This window comes from Fundulus heteroclitus, chromosome 2 (assembly GCF_011125445.2).
Source record: "Fundulus heteroclitus isolate FHET01 chromosome 2, MU-UCD_Fhet_4.1, whole genome shotgun sequence".
Classification (NCBI taxonomy): Eukaryota; Metazoa; Chordata; class Actinopteri; order Cyprinodontiformes; family Fundulidae; genus Fundulus; species Fundulus heteroclitus.
The window spans coordinates 19918409-19938350 of NC_046362.1; the positions used below are offsets into that span (position 1 = coordinate 19918409).

Here is a 19942-nt window from a genome sequence, read left to right on the forward strand (position 1 = left end):
GACAGCTGCAGCTGATCCAGAACGCTGCTGCCCGCGTCCTCACTAAGACTAAGAAAGTATAGCACATCACCCCAGTTCTAAAGTCCTTACACTGGCTCCCTGTATCTCAGAGAATAGACTTTAAAATACTTCTGTTAGTCTATAAATCCTTAAATGGTTTAGCACCTAAATACATCACAGACTTGTTATCAGTGTATCAACCCTCCAGACCACTCAGGTCTTCTGGCTCCAGTCTACTCCACATACCTAGAACCAGAACTAAACATGGAGAAGCAGCATTTAGTTCCTATATGCTCCGCTTATCTGGAACAAACTTCCAGAAAACTGTAAAAGTGTGGAAAGCCTGAGTTCTTTTAAATCAAGATTAAAAACACATCTGTTTAAAATTGCCTTTGACTGTTCTAGTTAAACAGTTTTACTGTTTTTAATGTTCTTTTTTGTTACTACATTCTATCCCTACTTGCTTTTATTCTATTTTCTATCTACATTTTATTATTTTGGTATATCTTAATCATGTAAAGCACTTTGTATTGTCTTGTACTGAATTGTGCTATATAAATAAATTTGCCTTGCCTTGCCTAGGGATGGTTGTCCTGGTTGGTGTGCATTTCGTTTTTCTTGCCATTCTTCCATAAAGGCGAGATTTGGGGATAGCAAAGCAGAACAGCTGTGGACTCTGTTTAACAGATGACTTCTAAAGGCAATGTAGAGCGCTGGGTTTTATTTGGAGGTATCAGAGTAAACGGGGTTGAACAGAAGAGCACTCTGGGACACATATACAAGCAACCTCAAGTCTTATCTTAGATTAATGTGGGCAAGTATCTAGGCAAAAGGCTACTTTAGGCTTTGCCTGCTATAGTTAACGGGCCTAAATACATTTCAAGCACAAACCCAACTTTGATGGAGACGAGTTTGCTTATTCTGATGGGTCGTCAGACTTAAGCGTCCTCTTTTAATTTCGCTCCGTAACATTCCGGTTAAAATATTTCCAATATAATGAGATCATTTCCTCGTGAGCCACAAATGTCTGACACTGCACTGTCACTCCTAAAGGTTCACCTCATTAGGTTCTGTCTGTAGCGCCGCTGCCTGAGGTTTGAATTACGCTGACCTGTTCAGAGAAGCAGTCTTCCAGCTGGGTGAGTGTGGGTCCAGGTGCCTGCGGCGGAGCCTGGCTCGGAGCTGATGAGGGGGCGTTAGCCGGGGCCGACGCGGGCGACGGGGGAAGAGATGTGGAGCGACACGGAGGCGGCGGGGGAGTTTTCGAGCGCAAGGGTATCTGTCCCCCTCCCGGATGCAGACTGTAGCTGTGCCTCTGGGCCGCGTTCCTGGTCCGGGACGAGGGGCTGGGATGGCGCAGCGAGATCCGGCGCGGCAGCTTGCTCTCCGACAGCGAGTTGCGGATCTTCTGGAAGTTCTTGCTGAGCTGGTACTGGCGGAAGGCCGTCTGGATGCGGCGCGCCGCCCGCCTGGCGATCAGATGGCCGCCGTACTTCTGCTCCAGCTCCTCTATCTGAGGGCACAGGAAGGCGGTGAGTGGGAGTGAGCACATCAAACGCCTGTAAATTTGTCGAGAGTCACTAAAAGAAAACACTCTGAGAGGGTTAAGTCCACTGAAACATATTTCAATCATTCATCGGCAATCACGCACGCTGTCATTTTTGAGCAAAGAAAGATCAAAAGAGCCAGGAGGAGTCCTGAAATACACACACTGACACACTTCTTAGAGGTATCCTTCTTAATTATCTGTTGGCTCTAGCTCAAGTGGTGAGGGTTAGAGGTATATCACAAAAAAAGAAGAAAATCCTCCATCATCGTACCACTGCAAATACTGCAAAGTGGGGAAGCATAGACGGAGCATGACACAGGTGCTGTTGAATAAATCAAAAGAGAAGTAAGCCTATTTGTTGCCAGCTCCATTCCCAAATCTTATTATCTCTCAGAATTTCACCCTTCAAATATTTCCAGAGGAGGAGTGGCAGGGGAAGGGGGGGGGGGAGACGTGGGACAGCCTCTCGTGCGTCTGCTGCGTGTCCGGTCTCGCCAAGAGTGGATGCCACGCACTCGAGCACTGCAGCCGCACCGGCGAGATGCAACAGCAGACCCTTGAGTCGCTTTGCTACGAGGAATAAAGACATCTTCAGCCACCGCGAGCAGTTATTAGCTGTTACCATGACAACCTAGCATCTCCCTCTCCTCTGTTCCTGTTGCTGTGGCACTCGGTATCCTGGGTGTTCTTTTTCATGTCAACAGAGACGGAAATAGATCTAAATGGAAATCTTTTTTGTCAAGCAATCTTCCCTCACACACACACACACACACACCTGCTCGCGCTAAACAAGGTAGAGCTGCCAGCAGGCTTTGCTCCACCCCGGCCGCTGTTGTGCACGCCGAATCCACTGGGAAACCAGGCGTACCTGTTTGTTTTTGTTCTCCAGATTGATCTCATACTCGCTGGGTCCCTCCCTCTTGATCCCCTTCACCTCCGGTCCTCCGCCGGAGGACGTCCCGTCCTCCAGGCTCAGGATCTGTCCACTGCAAGAGACATATCAGCAGAGAGATGTCAGTTCCTCGACCTCCCGCTGCCAATGACCAAAACTCTGCACTCATATCAGGGGCCTGGCCATGAGCTCTGCAGAGTGGGAAGAGGTTTATAAATGCGGCAGAATGTGGACTGTGATGGCCTGAGGGGCAGATGACTGACTTTCCGTGTCCACTCTTATTTGGTCAGAGTTTTGGCTCCAAATCGCAGGAATGAAGCACTGGATGCAACAGCGGAATACAAAAAAGGTTGACAGTACATAACGTCCAGAAGCCCGATTTTCTTCACTCGCTGAACGTACTTAACATGCATGGTTCAAATAATTGGATGTTTGAAGAGGTTTAAACTGATAGAATTAGGCTATTACACACAAACTAGTGTAAAAAGTCTGGATTACCCTTTTTTTTATTTACACAAGCATGTGTGCAAAAGCCTTAAAACAAATAAAAGCATGGAATTCCTTTTCTAATGCAGCAGTATGTTTAAATATTCAATCTTTAACTTGCATACCTTTATTTTGTAGCAGGGTATAAAGAACTCCATTGCTTATACAGATATGATGTAACACCTTTTTTTGTTTTCACATACACACACACACATATATGTATATATATATATATATATATATATATATATATATATATATATACGTGTGTGTGTGTGTGTGTGTGTTGTTAAATACATCTTTAAAGGGAGGCAGCTATTATGCATGATGATGTGTGTGCTTATTAGTATTTCTTTTACATAGTCAAAAATAATGATGTAAACAAGTTGTGAGGTAAAAAGGCTCAGATTTCTTAAATATAATACACAATGGGATAACAGACAAGAAAATAACCTGCACTATCTTGAAGCTAAAATGCCATATATTCTTTAATTTATATGCTGATATATTCATTCAAAGTGCATTTATTAAGTTGACCTAACATTACTAACCACCAAAGGAATCTCAGTCTTAGGGAGTAAAGTAAAGTAACCTCACTTTAAGGTGCATTGTCAACTTAGTGCTATAAAAAAAAAAAGAATAGCGTTTAAGAAATGGTTTATACTTAATTTAACCAAAAGTAAGGCCTACTGAGATGCTCATTTACCTTAGTTTCCAGATGACTGCAGCTTGTACTAAACAGCAGTTTTCCAAATTAGGACAAACTCTTGGCACAGTTGAAAAGGAGGTGGTAGCTAACCTAAATTTGTTTTATGTAAGTGTGAAGTAGAAGTGCACGTCCCAGTCTTCTGGTTAGAAACAAACAGCACTACAAACAAGAATGGCTACAGCAGTTTTCTTGGCTGGCAACTCAAACACATTTGTGGAGAGTAACAAAAACAAGATCCAAAGTAGAAAATGGACAGATCTATGTGTGTCAAAGCTCCAGAAAACAGTAAAAAGGCAGCTTTTACTTGGAATGAAACCAGTTCTATATCCTATAACTATGATCATTCTCTATATTTAATGTTAAATAATTTATGCTACCACTTGGGGAAACAGCAAAACACTGCATACCTATGGGTCCCTTTGTCATAGTTGATATTAAGCTCAGAAAAACACATAGTAAATATGACTTTTTTTAGCCCATATGCAGTAGTTTACAAACCTATTCCTCGAACCTTTCCACACTTTTGTCACATTATAACCCCAAACGTCAATGTAATTTATAGGGATTTGATGAAATGCAGCATAATTACAAATTGGAAGAAAACCTTTGCTTGGTCTTCCTGTGTTTTTACAAATAAAAATGTGAAATGTGTGGCATGTTCAGATACCGCACACTTTAGTCTGATACTCCCGAATGACAAGAGATGTCACTCAATTAGTTAAATGAGTACACCTCTGTGTAACTTTGACCCTGTCAACACGATTAAAACAGGACTTTTGTTCTGTGTATATCAACACATCTTTATGACAATGTTTTGATTCCAATTGTCGACACAACACTGGTACAAACGTTAAAATGGTGAACTTTTCCTGCCATGCCACTAGTAGACGGTAGGTTCTTTAAAACCCAACAACAAGCACATGCATACTTAGGCTCCATCTGAATATCCTTGATAATATCTTCTAGCTCCTGTTCCTTGGCCTTTCCTGGGGTCAACCGTAAGAACTCTAATTCGGACCGCCTTTAACTCAGATGTCATTACATGACGGAAATGCACATGGATGATGTGAGTCCAATCCAGGCCTACAGCCTTCCAAAAATGAACTACAAAGTGCGTGCTCTCTTCTCTCTGGAGACCTTTGTTGATTTCCGTGAGGGGGCTATGCTGATACGTCACGTGACGCAAAGAATTGTGGGATACCTATAGGGTTCTTAGCGCCAGTAAGAGTTTTTCCTAGGAAAAACTAACCGCAGGAGGGAGCATACAGGCTACTTTTCCTTCCTCCTTCCTTATTCACTGCACTATTTGGACATCACTTATTCAAACTTCCTCTTTGGCTAAAGAGTTCTTACTCTGTAAGGGTATTTGAATGGAGCCAAACACTCCCTGCTTTAAAATGGTACCACAATAAAGTTTTACTGTGGATGTGTCAGGCCTTCCCCGTAAAGGCAGGCTTTGCTTTCCCTTTGTGTACAAAAACTGAGGCCGGAATGTTTTCAACAGGCTACACTCTTGAAACCGTTTTCGAATTGTGGTGTTTGCCGAGAAAACGGCACAATTACGCGGACTGTTCTGGTGAATACAAACAGTAGAAATGCAACAAAACTTTTCAATTTTGACTTAAAAAATATTGTTGTATAAACAGAACCTTGATCACGTTATGAATGCAGTGGTTCTGCGAAGGCCTCAGAGGTTTGTTAGATGACATTAGTGAACAAACAGCATCATGAATGTACGCAGCAGACAGGTCAGAGATACAGTTGTGTAGAGATTTAACAACTTAACAACCCATGGGGTCGTTTGTGACCATAAGGGTTGTTATTCTTCAAAGTATTTAAACTGAAAAGTTGTAATATATTCATATTCCAGGTGTTCCTCATAAAACATGTTTGCAACATGAGGCCATTTGCATTTTCTTTTTCATTAATTTTAAGAAATTGCAGTTTTTGTATCACTCTTCCACACATGGGGTCAAAAATGACACCAATCATTTCCTTTGGAATCTTCTATGAACATTTAATTCTTAGAAACTCTGAATGTCCCATTTACACATCTGATGTCATCTCTCACATCTGATGCAACTTTGACTACATATGGGACCTGTTCCTGGTCAACTGGAGGCATAAATTCGTTCCCAATGATTGTGTAACAGTGGATGAACAACTTGTGACTTTCAGAGCAAGGACCCGGCTTCTGCAGTATATGCTGAGCAAGCCCGCCAAGTACGGCATGAAGATCTTCTGGGTTTATGATGCATGCACCCCATATGGTCCACAGCACTGAACTTGGGTTCAATGGCAGCATGTCCATGATCAGCTATATGAGAAAAAAAACAGAAAGGCTGTTCTGCTGCTTAGCACAATGCACCACAGCAAGATTGGTGGATGAAAACAGCCCAAAGAAAAAAGCAGAAGCGATCCTCTTCTACAACCAGACCAATGGAGGAGTAGATACTATGGACCAGATGATTGGCAAATACACCTGCAAACGCCAGATGCAGAGGTGGCCCATGGTGCTTTGGTACAACAGGATTCATGTCGCCGCTCAGAATGCCTATTTTTTTTTTCACATAGGGACACACAAACTTGTTTTGACACCGGACTAACCATGATTTGTTGATTAACTGCTAAAATTCCAATGAAATGTAAAAATATGTACATGTAAAAAAACGAAATTACTCTTTTGCTTGAACGAAATACATCATCTTAAACAAAACGAGAGAAATATCTTTATTTTAATGCAAAAACACATTGATTTTAATTGGGGTCATTTTTGACCCCGCTCGTGGAAGAATGTAGGTATTGGTAAGTTGTGCATCCAAGAGTTAAATTATCCAAGCTTTTCCCATACAGAGCGCTGGTCCTAACCCATCAAAAAAAGCCATGTTAACTGTGGAGGAGCTACAGATACCAGGTGGTGAATCTGTTGACAGGAAAACTAAAAGCACCCAGTGCATTCCACAAATCTGGCCTTTGAAGAAAGCCGTTGAAAGAAGAAAGCCATTGTTGAAAGAAAGCCATATGAAGTTCAGTGTGTAAAGTTTGCAACCATGTAGGAGGCTTGGCAAACATGTCAGAAAAATGGCTCTGGTTGGATGAGACCAAAATGAATTCCTTGGCCTACATGCAAAACAATATGTACAGAGGAAAAGTGACGCCCCACATCACACCACACCCATGGTGATACATGGTGGTGGCAGCATCATACTGTGGGGATACTTTACTTCAGCCGGGGCGGAGAAGCCTCTCATTGGTAAATGGTAAAGCTTTATCCAAGGCAATCCTGGAAGAAAACCTCCAAGAGATTTCAAAAGATTATTGGTAGTTTGAATGGAGCTTTATATTCCCGCAATAGCATATAGCCAGAGCTAAAATGGTTTGGCTTAGAATAAAGTTCATAGTGCTTGAATGTCCGAGCATCCAGACCACAATCCAATTGAAAATCCAAGGAAAGAGTTCACAATGGAAGTTCACATATTTTTGAATGAAATTTGGGTCATTTATAAAGTACAATAAACAATAAAATCAGTTTCTTAATGTGGAAAGCTGATAGAAAAATACTCTCAAAGGTGGTTTTATACAGTATTGACTCGTCGCTCTTTTGTTTCTTATATTTGAAAACCCTGTATCATTATATCATCTTTCTTTCTTTCTTTCTTTCTTTCTTTCTTTCTTTCTTTCTTTCTTTCTTTCTTTCTTTCTTTCTTTCTTTCTTTCTTCTGTGCACTACCTTGTGGTGATCGATAACCAAGGGCAAGAAGTCTAATTTCATTGTTAGGAGGGACAATAAACAAAAAGACTTCTCAAGAGCAATTTTTGTAGGGGGTGCCAAAGAAAAACTGCACATTACCAGATGGTCATTCTTATCATTTGATTTGGAATTGGCAAATATCCAACTGGTTGACTCCACCATAGTCAAATAAATGTCTGTGTTTTCGGTATTTTTTATTTTGTTTGTTTGCTCTTTCTTGCTCTGTCTGTTGTCACTTGCTCTGCTCTTTTTTCTTTTCTCTCCTCTCAGTCTCAGTGGTGCTCAGTGTGAAAACCCTCCTTCCCATTTTAAACTCTTCTTCTGAGGTTTAGATATTAAAAAAATTGTCGTTACCATAAAAAAAAGCTCAAATATTTCAAAAGAATTTAAGTTTTTATTTTCCAGGTATTACACCTCAGTCTGTCACATGATTTAGCTGAAGGAATGAGGAGAATAAAAATGCGGTCCCATTCCAAATGCTGATGTGTTCCATATGTCTTTCGTTTTAAGTGGCTACTTACTGGAGGTCAGTTATTTGTGCTTTATAGAGACAACTTCGCTGCTCCTCTGACGGCACTGATGGGTCTGTTTCCGAGTGTTAGCTGTTCGTACAATGGACTAAACCATTCTTTTCCTTTTTTGAATCTTATTTTTACATTGTTGGGGTGGGGGCCATCCGCCTACATCGCCAACATTACAAGGTACATTGGGGTTTGTGATTGTGAAATGAGTCAATGATACCAGATGTATCAATATTTTTTTTTGCATTGAAAACAGGCTAAATTGGAACATTGTACTCTGTTCCAGTTTAGCCTGTACAAACATATTCAAATTCAGGGTTGGCTGTCCTATTCTATTACATTTATGGGACCAGCTTTTCACTTTCCAGAAACATTTACACGTTTTCTTCGACCAAGTGAAACAACATCTTTGCTAAATCCATGCATCCATTAACTGTCCATCCCTGCTCATCCTGCAAGGTCAAGGGAGGCTGTGGTCATCTCCAACGGTGATTGGTCGAGAGGCGGGGTCCATCCTGGGCAGCATGCCAGTCCGCCACACAGGGCAACGCAGAGACACAGAGGACAAACATCTAGGCATGGACGATAATTCAATGACAATATATATTGATCGATAGACGTGTGGTTCAATACAAAGTAGAGGTCAACAAAAACTTCAATACAAGAACAGTTTTCCTTTCTTTTGCTTTCTAGCCATGTAGGTTAATACTGCAGCAATTATATCCTCCCAACCAATCACAAACACAGACACAGGAATGCTGCGTCCCAAACCTTCAGAGTTCCTTTTTTTAAGATTTACAGTTTGGTAAAGAGTCGGTTGAATAAGAGGGTTGTGTTTGAAGTCAGAGTTCTTTATTTAATATAAGTCATAAAGCAACAGCATTAAATGGCCAGGCCTGCATTTAAATCTATGTTTTGAAATTTTTTATAATTATTGATATCGATCAATATGTTTTCTATTTTATCGATACGCTTTTTTTCTATATCGTCCAGCCATACAAACAACTAGGCATGCACGCACACGCACACACACACACACACTTGTTTTAAATAGTCATTAAGGACCTAGCCTTCACTTCCATTGACTTGCATTCATTTTAAACTGTTTCTATTGCCTAACCCTACCCCTAAACCTAACCATTACCAGTACATACCTAACCTAAACCTCATTGACACCTTAGTCCTAAACTGATCCCCTAGCCGTCTTTCAGCAATCTTTTGTGCAAGGGGGAAATGTTGAAACTGAGCTTTTGTTTTTCTCTCATTATTCCTCATGACACAAGTACAACTCACAGCTTCACACGCTGTTAAATCATAACCGTGTTGTGGTTCATCAGAAAGTTTGTTGCTGTGAAAAGGGAGGCTTACATAGTTCATGTCAGATTTCTATGGGGTTGCATACGCTTTCTGCTCGCTTGTAACAACTGGACCAAGGATCCCATCTTTGTTCCGTGATACTGGCTTGCACAAATAGAATAGTAAATCTTCTATTTAGCCGTGCAAAACTCCCTGTGTTTCTTCTGATGTTTCCCTGTATATTCTTGCATTGTGCCAGGGTGATTTAAAAGCTTAGAGACGCTGCAGAAAAAAAGGGAGCATTGCACAAGCAGAACCACATGCTGCATTTTGCTGCAATAAAAAGATTTTCAACTTGTTTTTTTTTTTTTCATTCTCACAGCATTCTTATGCTTAGGAACTGGATCTCTTTCACATTTTGCCAACACTATGCAACAAGCATCCAGTGTCAGTCTGCTCCACCATCAAATCAAACCGAATTGAAAGTCTTACGGTATCTCATTTAAAAAAAAAAAAAGCTTAGACAAATACTGTATAGGACAAATACTGGAGGAGCTATGAATTCCCCCCCCCCCTTTTTTTTTTTTTTTGCACTGTTGCAATACCCGCATTGCTCCACTCTCAGTTTTTCACTATTAAGATCAAGGCTGAATTCATATATGACGCTCTGAAAGCTAATGTGTTTCCATGGCAATGACATCATTTGGATGAGCATTTCGTTGTCTGTGTGCTGCGTGGAAATAAAAAGATTATTAGGTAGGCTTTTCTCCGCGTTCCGCTGTTGGGATTAAGCTTTCAAAAATACTGCTAACTGAAATGTCATGCCAATCCAGTCAGCCGTGACTCAGAGAACAAGTTAAGGGAAACCCCACTATGACTCCACTGATACTGGTACTTTGCATTCATACCCTTTTTATTTCAGCAACCCAGTTCCTCGTGAGTGGGGAACCTTCATACGACTACCACAAGAAGACGTCAGTACCACCTGCCTGCCTCAGAGCAAACTTTTGAACTGAACCGCTGCTTGTGCTAAGCTTTCTGTCTCAGCTAAGCTGAGCAACAGGAAGTCACATTAAGTTTTATTAAGATTTAATGATAGAAGAAAACATAAGATAAGTAGGAATGCTTATCTCGAGCAATGACACTGATGCTAATCGGAGTTGGAAAGATGGATGAGCTAAAATGCAGGGAAATCCTGGAAGAAAAACAAGACTGATGATGATTGTGGTAAAGGTTCACCATCCAGCAGGACAACAACACTAAACATATAATCAGAGCTATAATGGGGAGGGTGGGGGGTTAGTTCAAGGGATACAACCCCTGGCAGATATAGATATAAACTCCTTTTCAGTTAACAAACAAGCTTGTTTTTGAAAGGAAATGGGGAATGCATCTCTCAAAACATAATAAAAAATAAACTAAAGTACAAATATTGAAAAAATGGTCTGTTTTTATCTACATTTTATTCAAGATACTATTTGAAAAAAAAACATGGCATCTTAGAAACTGTTTATACCTTCTAATGAGTCAATGGAAAAATCTTCATTGAGGTTACAGCAATGAAACCCTTCTTATCTTTGGTTTCCACTGGACATTTTATCTTTGAAAATGAGCTCACGTCTCAAGTCAGAACTCTGTGTGAGTTACTCTAAAACATAAATACTACTTCCAGTAGGATGGAAAATGTTGACAAATATAGAAGATGACTTTAAACTTCAAATCTGACAGCGGTATGAATAATTCTGGACATGTATGTACGTGTTAGAATGGTCCGGTCAAAGTGCAGACACAAATGCAGTTGAGCAATTGTGGCACAACATTAAAATAGTTCATAAGCATGATTCATGCAATCTGACTGAGCTTGAGCTACTCTGTTTTGTAACGCAGAAACACACCGAAAAGGCTTTGGAGCTGTAGTTGAAACAGCAGACATTTCTGCAAATTATGGACTCAGTGAGGCACAACACACTTTCTGATTTCCATTAGTAATATGTAAAAAGAAAAGAGAGGGACATGTATTACTGTCCTTTGCCTCACGATAAAGCTCTTTTTTTTTATTCTATCACCAAAATAATCCCCAAATGATGATTTGTTTTTGCCTTATGACTTTCAAAAAAGCATTGAGCAGCATGAATACTTTATCAAGGCTCTGTTTATGTAAAATCATCTCAATGATGTAAACCAGAAGCTGAACACCATCAAAAAATGTCATAACAGGCCAAATAAGCCCTTAGAAATCAACAGTGTCAAGGGTGGAGGAGGATGTTCCCAGAGGTCAGAGTCCCATCCTCCATTTTTAATCCCAGACACAGATGGTACAACGTTCTTTTACATGGTAGCATTATCAAAATTCTGCGAAAGCCATGTAGGGCTTAAGTAATTTGCCGACATAACACAACAAACGCCCTTATTCTCTTAGGCCTTCCAGTAATCCAGATTTTCTAACACGCATAAAGCTTCGCCTTCCTGTTCACAAAATTCTTACCACAACTGAACAAAGGGTGGGTGAAAAACGAACTTTTAGCACAAAGCAGCACTACAGTAGACACATTTACGATCACACCCTGAAGGTCTCAGAACTGTGTGCACTCCCGCGTGCGCGCGTATAATGCTTGTGGAATCTCTGTGTGCTGACCGGATACTGCTTACTCTGATCATTTTTACACAAACGGAAACAAGAGCTAAAAACAACAGGGGGAGAATTAAGAGCCAGCTCATGCTTAAATAATGAGTGCATCACTTAAGTCCCTCTTTGTTTCCTCCCTGACTTGCTGTGAAACGAAGTATACTGTGGCGTGGCTCGCTGAAGAAGTCAGAGACGGGGGGGGGCCAGAGAGGATAGGTTGGCTGAGATGTGGGTCGGCGAAGAGAGCCAGAAAAGAGGAGAGGGGGAGATAACCACATGGAAGATGGGGAGAGCAGGGAGATAGTTACAGGCTGGGTGTTGGTGTGCGCCCGCTGGAGGCTGTCTCTATCAAAACCTCTATTAAAACACTACCATGCCCAGCTTTGCATCGGAATACATTAGAGTACATTAGAATACATTAGAGGGGTTTTAAAGCAAGACCTGAGCTATTAATGCATCTGGCCAGGCGAGAGCCTCCGCGATGATAGGGGCATTGCGTTCGCTGTCTCTCGCGAAGCATATGAAGCAGCAACAAACGCAGCGAGTACAAATGCCCGCACGGGCGTCGTCGTCAGGGGGACGAGAGGAGAGAGCGCTTGTCAAGTCGTGTTGTTTTGAGGCCCGCGCGCCCCCCCCGAAGGGGAACGCACACCTACACAGTTAAAGCTCGGGGGCCCGAGAGGGAAGGGGTACGGCGGGTTAGGCCGTGGGCAGATCTCGGGCGTTTCTTGGGTGGTAAATGTGCGCTGATGGATCCAGAGTGTGTAGACAACGTAGAGGCGGCGAAGGGCCGCAACCGACACGCGGCTTCATGTGATGATGATAGCGATGAGGGTGGCGATGATAATGAGCTCCGTTGGCATTACAGATCCACGCCAGGTCTCATCATCTCAGCTGGACGCCCGCTGCCTCTGTGCCATTAGCCCGTGCGATCGGGGCCGCGGGGGTGTGGGAGTTAAGTCCTCGGATCGTCACAGAAGAGAGAGGGATTCCAGGCAGACTGACAGATGGTGGTATTAAGGAAAGAAATAAACTTAATGGGGTGGGATGAGGTGGAAATAACCGCGGTGCGACGAGTGCACAAGACGCGGTCTTCCAAAAAGCAGGCCAAAAAGAAAATTAAAAAAAAAAAAATGAGAAGGAATAAGCATCAAGTAGATTCCGCTGCAGATGAAGATGCAGCAACGCGTAGGGGACTTAAAAAGGAAAAGACACGACTCGATCGCGCCTTCAGGCGAAGGTTTGCGCGTTCACACCCTCCATACATAGCCCACTCAGGAAACATGCTGTTAAAATGGCTACTGTAGTTTCTCCAGTTACTATGGTGGAGATAACGGTTGCGTCACTTCAGGGTTGCTATGGCCGCTTTGATAGTGCTGTTGTCTTTTTTACGGGTTGCTCTTGAAGGCAAAACGGAGCTATAGGTTTGCCACACGTTTAGTCATCCAGCTGCATTGCTTAACCTTGAATTTACACCGCTCTACACCGACGCATGGACCAGTTCAGCGCCGCGCACACTCACCAGCTGGTTGGTGTTGGATGTTGTTCAAAGGGGTTATTAAAAGGCAAAAGGCAGACTTTCCTGCATATATTACTCAGACTACCTTTAAATATAGTTTACTATCTATAGAACAAGTTATGATGATGGTTTTTAATTTATTTATTTATTTGCTATTTAGTTGTAAAACGGTTGTCAAATCAAAATAAAACCCATCCTCTGGAAAACAAGATTTCTCATAAGAATGTCTCTGGTGACGTCACATAATGGCAGAGCTCGCCGACGTTCTTCCTGAAAGCCTTTCTTCTTCCACCACATTAAAGCCGTGACCCACTCCCCACCGTCAAGGGCGCACAGTGAGCTGAGTAGATAGTGATTTATTGTCAGCTGTCATTGTCATAAATGCACCTGAAACCAGTTATTTTATCATCTTTATTTATTTTTGATATCTTTCTAATTTTATAAACACACTGGGCAATAGGTAACCGTATCTGTTAAGGCAGGGTTTGATGCTAACAAACATTCCTCTAGACCTGTGATCAACCTGCACTGTGTGTTGTTATTGCACACATGTGCAAAACAGGTTACAGTTTCTTTGGCATTACAGTGTCCCCGACCAGAGCCCCCTGAACTGAGTAACAAAAGGCATACCATTTCCATCTTTTTTGTTGTTGTTTTTTTTTTTTTTTTTTTTTTTTTTTTGTATATTAAAACGTGTCCTTCAGAAGTGGTTGATTTTGCGTTCTGTTTGGGTTCAGCCAAATGTTTGAGCCTTGTGCAAGAGAGCTGCATGGATTTCAGGGAAATCTGACACCAATTAAACACGTGGAAGTGGTTTGGGGAAAGGACCAAGGCTGACTGGAATGTCCAGATCTCATCATCAAGATCTCCAGCAACCATTTTTAATCGAGCTGCTCTAAAAATGAAATAAGCTCCGATCGATGCGGTCCATTAAGTTGATTTTCAGGTCCCTGTGAGGTTTTCGGAACCTGAAGAATCAGCCGTTGCCTCCTCCAAAATGACCCCGGACAGATTTCTATTGGTCCAATCCTTCCAGTTAACGCCATCATGTGCCTTCAGTACAGTTCATATTATCACGCTCAACTAAGTGAAAACCAAAGTGAAAAATTAAGATAAAAATCATAATGTTCATCTGTCAGAAGTAGAGAAGCTGCTTAGATAAGCTGAAGCAGTTTCAATTCAGACTGCATGAGGTGGCAGTGTGCCGGCAAATCACGCAACTTTGCAATGTGATGTTAGTCGAATACAGCATTAAACTCATTTATATGAGTAGTGGATAACCACCACAACCAGTAAGAAGAAAAACTTCTAAAATGAATATGAACAAAAGTTAAAGCTCTGAAGACAATCAGCTTCATCATCCATGGCAGTATCCATCATGGCTTTGCATCCATTAGAGTCAAGCTCTGGCTAAAGCTAAAGCGCCAGCGCTTCGTTTTCTTTGTCCCAAGCGGTATTACTGCAACTTTGCCAAAATTTGCTCAATCTGAAAACTTTTAATGCCAACAGAGAGCTCAGAATCTGTGCTTCCTGTCAATATATAGACCATCCAGCATGTCAACCTGGGCGCTACGCTTCATAGAGGTACATGTGAGTGTGGAACTCAACGATTTCTCCCATCTCTATCAGGATTCTCTATGGTAATAAGCAGCCTTCCTGCAGTGGTTCCAGTCATCCCTTCACGAGGAAGATGCAGATGCAGAGGTCCTCAAGGCTGTGCTCACCACTTACCACTACATTAGAGCTGGAAAACACAGGATGACCCTGGTGAGCCAGCTCCTACTCCCCCTAGAGTGGTTCCAGAGTGCAGTTAAATATTGAGCAATCAGTTAAGTTTATTGTAGTGGTATACAGTTATATTGTTATGATTATGGCATTGTTGTGATGTTGTTATAGTTTTCATATCTGACTTGAACATGTTTATATTTTTTTCTGAGTATGTATGCAGTTCCCGTTTGCATTGCTTTTTTGAACATAGGTTGACATTCCAGGTGTCACATCAAAAGTTCATGTGCAATAACAAATAAACCTGAGAATTTTGAGAATTAATGTTTTTTATACTTTGGCATTGTTGTTTGCAGTCATCTTTCGCCTACACATAAAGTTCACGTTTGCATTTTTGCACTATTCTTTGCACATCTGGAGTCCTAGACTCAAAAATTTACTGTTGGTTATTCTGAATATGTATAAGTTCATATTTCAAATGTCAAATCAAAACTTCATAAGCAATAATATTTATTCTCACGAAAGCCATGAAAAAGCAAATCCCTTTTTTCTTCTTCTTTTATATGGATTACAGTTCAATAAAATAGAAATACCTTTATTGTCCCACAATAGGGGAAATGTGGGCTAACAGTGGCAAAACACATAGACAGAATACACCAGATTTACACACGCGATTAAGTCATGTGAATAAAAAAAGCTACTTTGAAGTTATGTTGTAAAGCAAAAGAGAATGAACTTGTCAGAAAGGGGAAAATACACTATTATTAATTGATAATATGACATACTCAGGTGAAAATGCATATGTTCGCATAAAAAATGCAATATTTAAAGAAGCAATAAGTGAGATATTTACTGTAAAATCAACCTAAATCATGCTCATTTGTCACCTGGGATGGAAGTAACATTCCCTATAAACAATCGATCCTCTCCATCAACAATGTCTTAGTAAAGTTTTTCTCCTTTCAAACCTAGAGGTACGGTCCGGAACTACTTCGGTTCAGAGTGTAGCCCGTGTTTACTTCCTGGTTCCTGAGCCAATCATATGAGAGCTCCCAGGGTTCCCAAAGCAGAGCACAGCATTTGGTATTTTATTTTGGCAAAAGAGCAGCAGCCTGCTAACATGGAAGCCAGTAAGAGAAGCGGACCAGAAATAAAACAGAATACATCATATACCTATCCTGTGGAAGTAAAAATTCAGTGCAACAACGGACCGTTGAGTAAATGGCGGGTGTTCGTGAAAGGCATTGTGTACGTGTTGTTCCCGTTTTAACCACTAGGTGTCTTTATTACTTATTGTTATGTAGAGAAAACACAGCAGCCGATTTTGCAGAATGATGTGAGAAAACGCTGCAATATGCATGACTGTACAAGCAAACACCTCTGAGAAACTAAAACGTGGGCAAATGGATTATTATCATCTGAGCGACAATGTAAATTATGCTTTATCAGACCAAGAACATAGGAAACCAGTATAATGTTTGTAAACACTAGTATAATATGCTATAATCCTTAACTGGATGTTAAGGATTCCAAGTTCTTGAACCAAGTTCAAGTACTTCTGGGGGAAGAAACCAAAGCTTAAATAGATTTTTCAGCCATAATAACAACATATGTCCAAATCAATTGTTTGTGCCTCAGTTGGTAATTAAACCCCTTCACCTCAAATAAAACTTAAATGCTCCTGCCTGGCAGTTCCAGCCTCAGCATCTGTCTATCGATGCAATCTCTCTCCCTCCTCTGTACGTGTCCAACAGAGCTCCGTCTGGCTTTATCTCCGACACATCGAACATGAGCTGTCTCTCTGACGTTCTCATTCCTGATCCTATACCTCCTCAACGCTCCCAAAGAGAATCTCAACATCTTCGTCTCTGCTACCTCCAGCTCCGCCTCCCGTCTCTTCCTCCGCGCCACTGTCTCCGAACCAGACAACATTGCTGGTCCCACCACCGTCTGGCACATCGTACGCGTTTCAACCTGCTTTAACACAGTTGTGCTTTGCAAGTCTCTCTGTAGGCATGCCTACTTCTTTACCCAGCTGTGTTGTGACTGTCGGTTTACATACGATGGTGGAATAAACACTCCTCCTAAAAAAAAGAAATGTAAAAGTGTCTGTTATAGGCAGCTGATCTCACCTAGATGAACCAGAGGGATCGGTCTCCGGATGTTCAGGGGCGGGGCAGCAAAACTGATGCAGCACGGTCTCACTCCTGCAGAAGGACAGAGAGAAGGGGGGAAAAAAAGCAGAGGTCAGCACAGGAGGAAGAAAATGAGCAGGGCAGACAGGTCTGAAAGGACAGGTTCTGTAGGGATCCTGCTGGCTTTCTGATTTACGTTTGTCGTATTTTGAATTTTGAGTTATGTCTGTCTTTTCTATAGTTGGCGCTGTTTGCCTAGTGTTCGTTGTTCTTCTAGTTATTCGAAGTTCCTGTGATATAATTGGTCTAACCTCCCCGGTTCGCCCGCCTTGCTCCCCGCCCAGCTGCCATTCATTGTGTTGTGTTGATTATACTCGCATCTCCACAGTATTTTAGCTCCTTGCTTTCTTTAAGTTTGACCATCATGAAATCCCTTGTCAGTCCAACAAAGATGCCAATCGCGCATCTCAACAAACAGCTAACATGACAAGTTGTCATCCTGTCTGCTGATGACGCCTGTTTAACATGCCTCCGTGCCGCACACGATGATCACTTTTCATAAACAAATAAACAAAAAAACAAAAAAAAAGAAGATCCTAGAGAGTCTCTCTTCTTGCTCTTTGGATTATTGTATCATTACATTTTACAGTTTGAGGCTGATCCCAGGGCAAATGTCCTATGTAGGTCAATTCTAGGCTGAGAAAGCTTAGAACGGGTGTATTTATATGTTTGTGTGTATGTGTCAGATCAGCTGCGATTTAGCAGAAATCCCCTGAACCCAATCTGAAAAGATGCATGCTCCAGCTCTGCTTCCTGCTTCCTCCTCTTCGGCTGGCCTTTCTCATTTGTCTCTCATACATTTTACATTGGCATTCATATTTTAGGCATTATGCTGGAGCTCTTATCTGGAACAAGAATGAAAGAAGGGAGGGGGAAAAAAATGCACTCACGAGCCGCTGCATGGATTGACATCCTCTAAATTCTGAATGCCATACAGTTTCCATTTCTTCAGACATAAAAATGACCGTGATGATAGGCATTTATGGCTTTTTCATAGGTGTCTGTCTGAGTGTCAAGAACATTAGGTACTTCTGCACTGAGCTCAACGAATGAGGCATAGAAGGACATTCTTGGCTACACTACAGTTGGTTTCCTGACCCGGGTTCAGATTAAAGCTCATGACACAGAGTCACAGTGACAGGCAGTCAGAGTCGGCGCAAAACCAGGAGTGACAGTCTGAGCTATAAAAAGCCACCTTTTCACAGCGACTTCCACACACCGAGAAAAAAAAAAAAAACCAGATTAGTTTTTTTTCCTAAAAGTCTTTGGTCAACAGCGACCTGATACAACATCACCAAACGCTTTCGTAAACTTCCATCCGTAATGCCAAACTCATTTTGTAATTTTCCTAAAGCGTTTCCCTTCTGCCATCAGCTTCCCGCCTGAGAGCTTACAGAAATCTCCAGAACAATTTATGCTGCATCTCAAGGCTCGCTTTCCGGCACCGTTGCTTTTAAACGTAGTATTGATCCTCGCCTAAAAACCTCCAGAAAAACCTGATAAACTGCCCGCTATTATTCCAGGTACGAAATTAGTCCCTCATTTTTCATCGATCCAAAATAAAACCTTCTTAAGCAGGCTTGCTTTGACACATTTACAAAACAAAGGCACGTTCACTGATGTTTTACTTCCTCACGTCACATGCAGCTGCTATTCTGGGTAATATTTACAAGGTTAAATACATTAATTAGAGTGCCCTGTGTAAGTAACCATACCCCTTGAACTTTTTTTTTAATGTTCTTACTTTATAACCATGCACTTCAATGTATTTTATAACCCAACAACTTGTGGATAATACAGGGAAAAAGTATACACATGGTTCTCATGTGACAAATAAAAGTCTGATCAGGGTGTCTCACTTTGGAAGTTGCGCTGGAAAACCCCGGCGCAACTTCCAAAGTCACCAACACATTTTAGTAAACACTGTCCACCTGTATAAAGCAGAACAGGTGATTGATTGTTTTTGTTCTGTGAAGGACTCAGAAATCATCATTGTGGGTCATAAGGACATAACAGACCGGTCAGGGATAAAGTTGTAGAGAGGTTTAACACAGGGGTTAGGTTATATAAAAAGAAAATGTACCCCAAGCTTGAAATATCACAATCCATCATCGGAAAATGGAAAGAGTAAAGCACCGCAAGCCGCCCACCTAAACTGAAAGGCTGGAGAACGTTTTAGGATTATTCAGGGAAGCAGTGGCCCATGCTAAGTCTGGGGGAGCCTTAGAGATCCACAGCTCACGAGAGAAAATCTGTCGACAGGACGACTATCAAATGTGGCTTATATGAGGGAGAGGCGAGAAAAATGTCACTGTTGAAAAAATGCTATAGGAAGTCCCTTCTTTTTTTTCAATTTAGCACAAGCCACACAGAAAAAAAAAGTGGAAATTGCACTCTGGTCAGATGAGGCCTAAATGTAACTTTTTCACGTAACACCACACATTACCCTGAAGACACTATGCCCATGATGAAACACGGGGGTAAGAGCATTATGCTGTGGGGAGGCTATTCTTCAGCAGGCACGAGAGCGTTAATCAGTGTTGACAGGAAGATTCATGGAGCTGATTACTGGGCCATTGTGAAAGAAAACCTTTTATGAGCTTCAAGAGACTTGAAGCAGGTGTAGAGGTTCCTAAACATACAGTAAGAGCTGCGATGAAATGGTTTACATCA

At 41.6% G+C, this 19942-nt stretch overlaps 1 protein-coding gene across 2 annotated transcripts in view; it reads right to left on the reverse strand.

Moving 5' to 3' along the window:
- The window catches only part of iqsec3b (IQ motif and Sec7 domain ArfGEF 3b), a 62572-nt gene that overhangs the window by 33857 nt on the left and 8773 nt on the right, over nt 1–19942 (reverse strand). For both annotated transcript variants that reach the window (XM_021322174.2, XM_012873758.3), the window contains exons 2-4: nt 17207–17281; nt 2418–2535; nt 1112–1513 (exon numbers count right to left, since the gene is read on the reverse strand). In XM_021322174.2, the coding sequence (XP_021177849.2) occupies nt 1112–1513; nt 2418–2535; nt 17207–17281 (595 nt within the window). The remainder of the gene's footprint in view (nt 1–1111; nt 1514–2417; nt 2536–17206; nt 17282–19942) is intronic.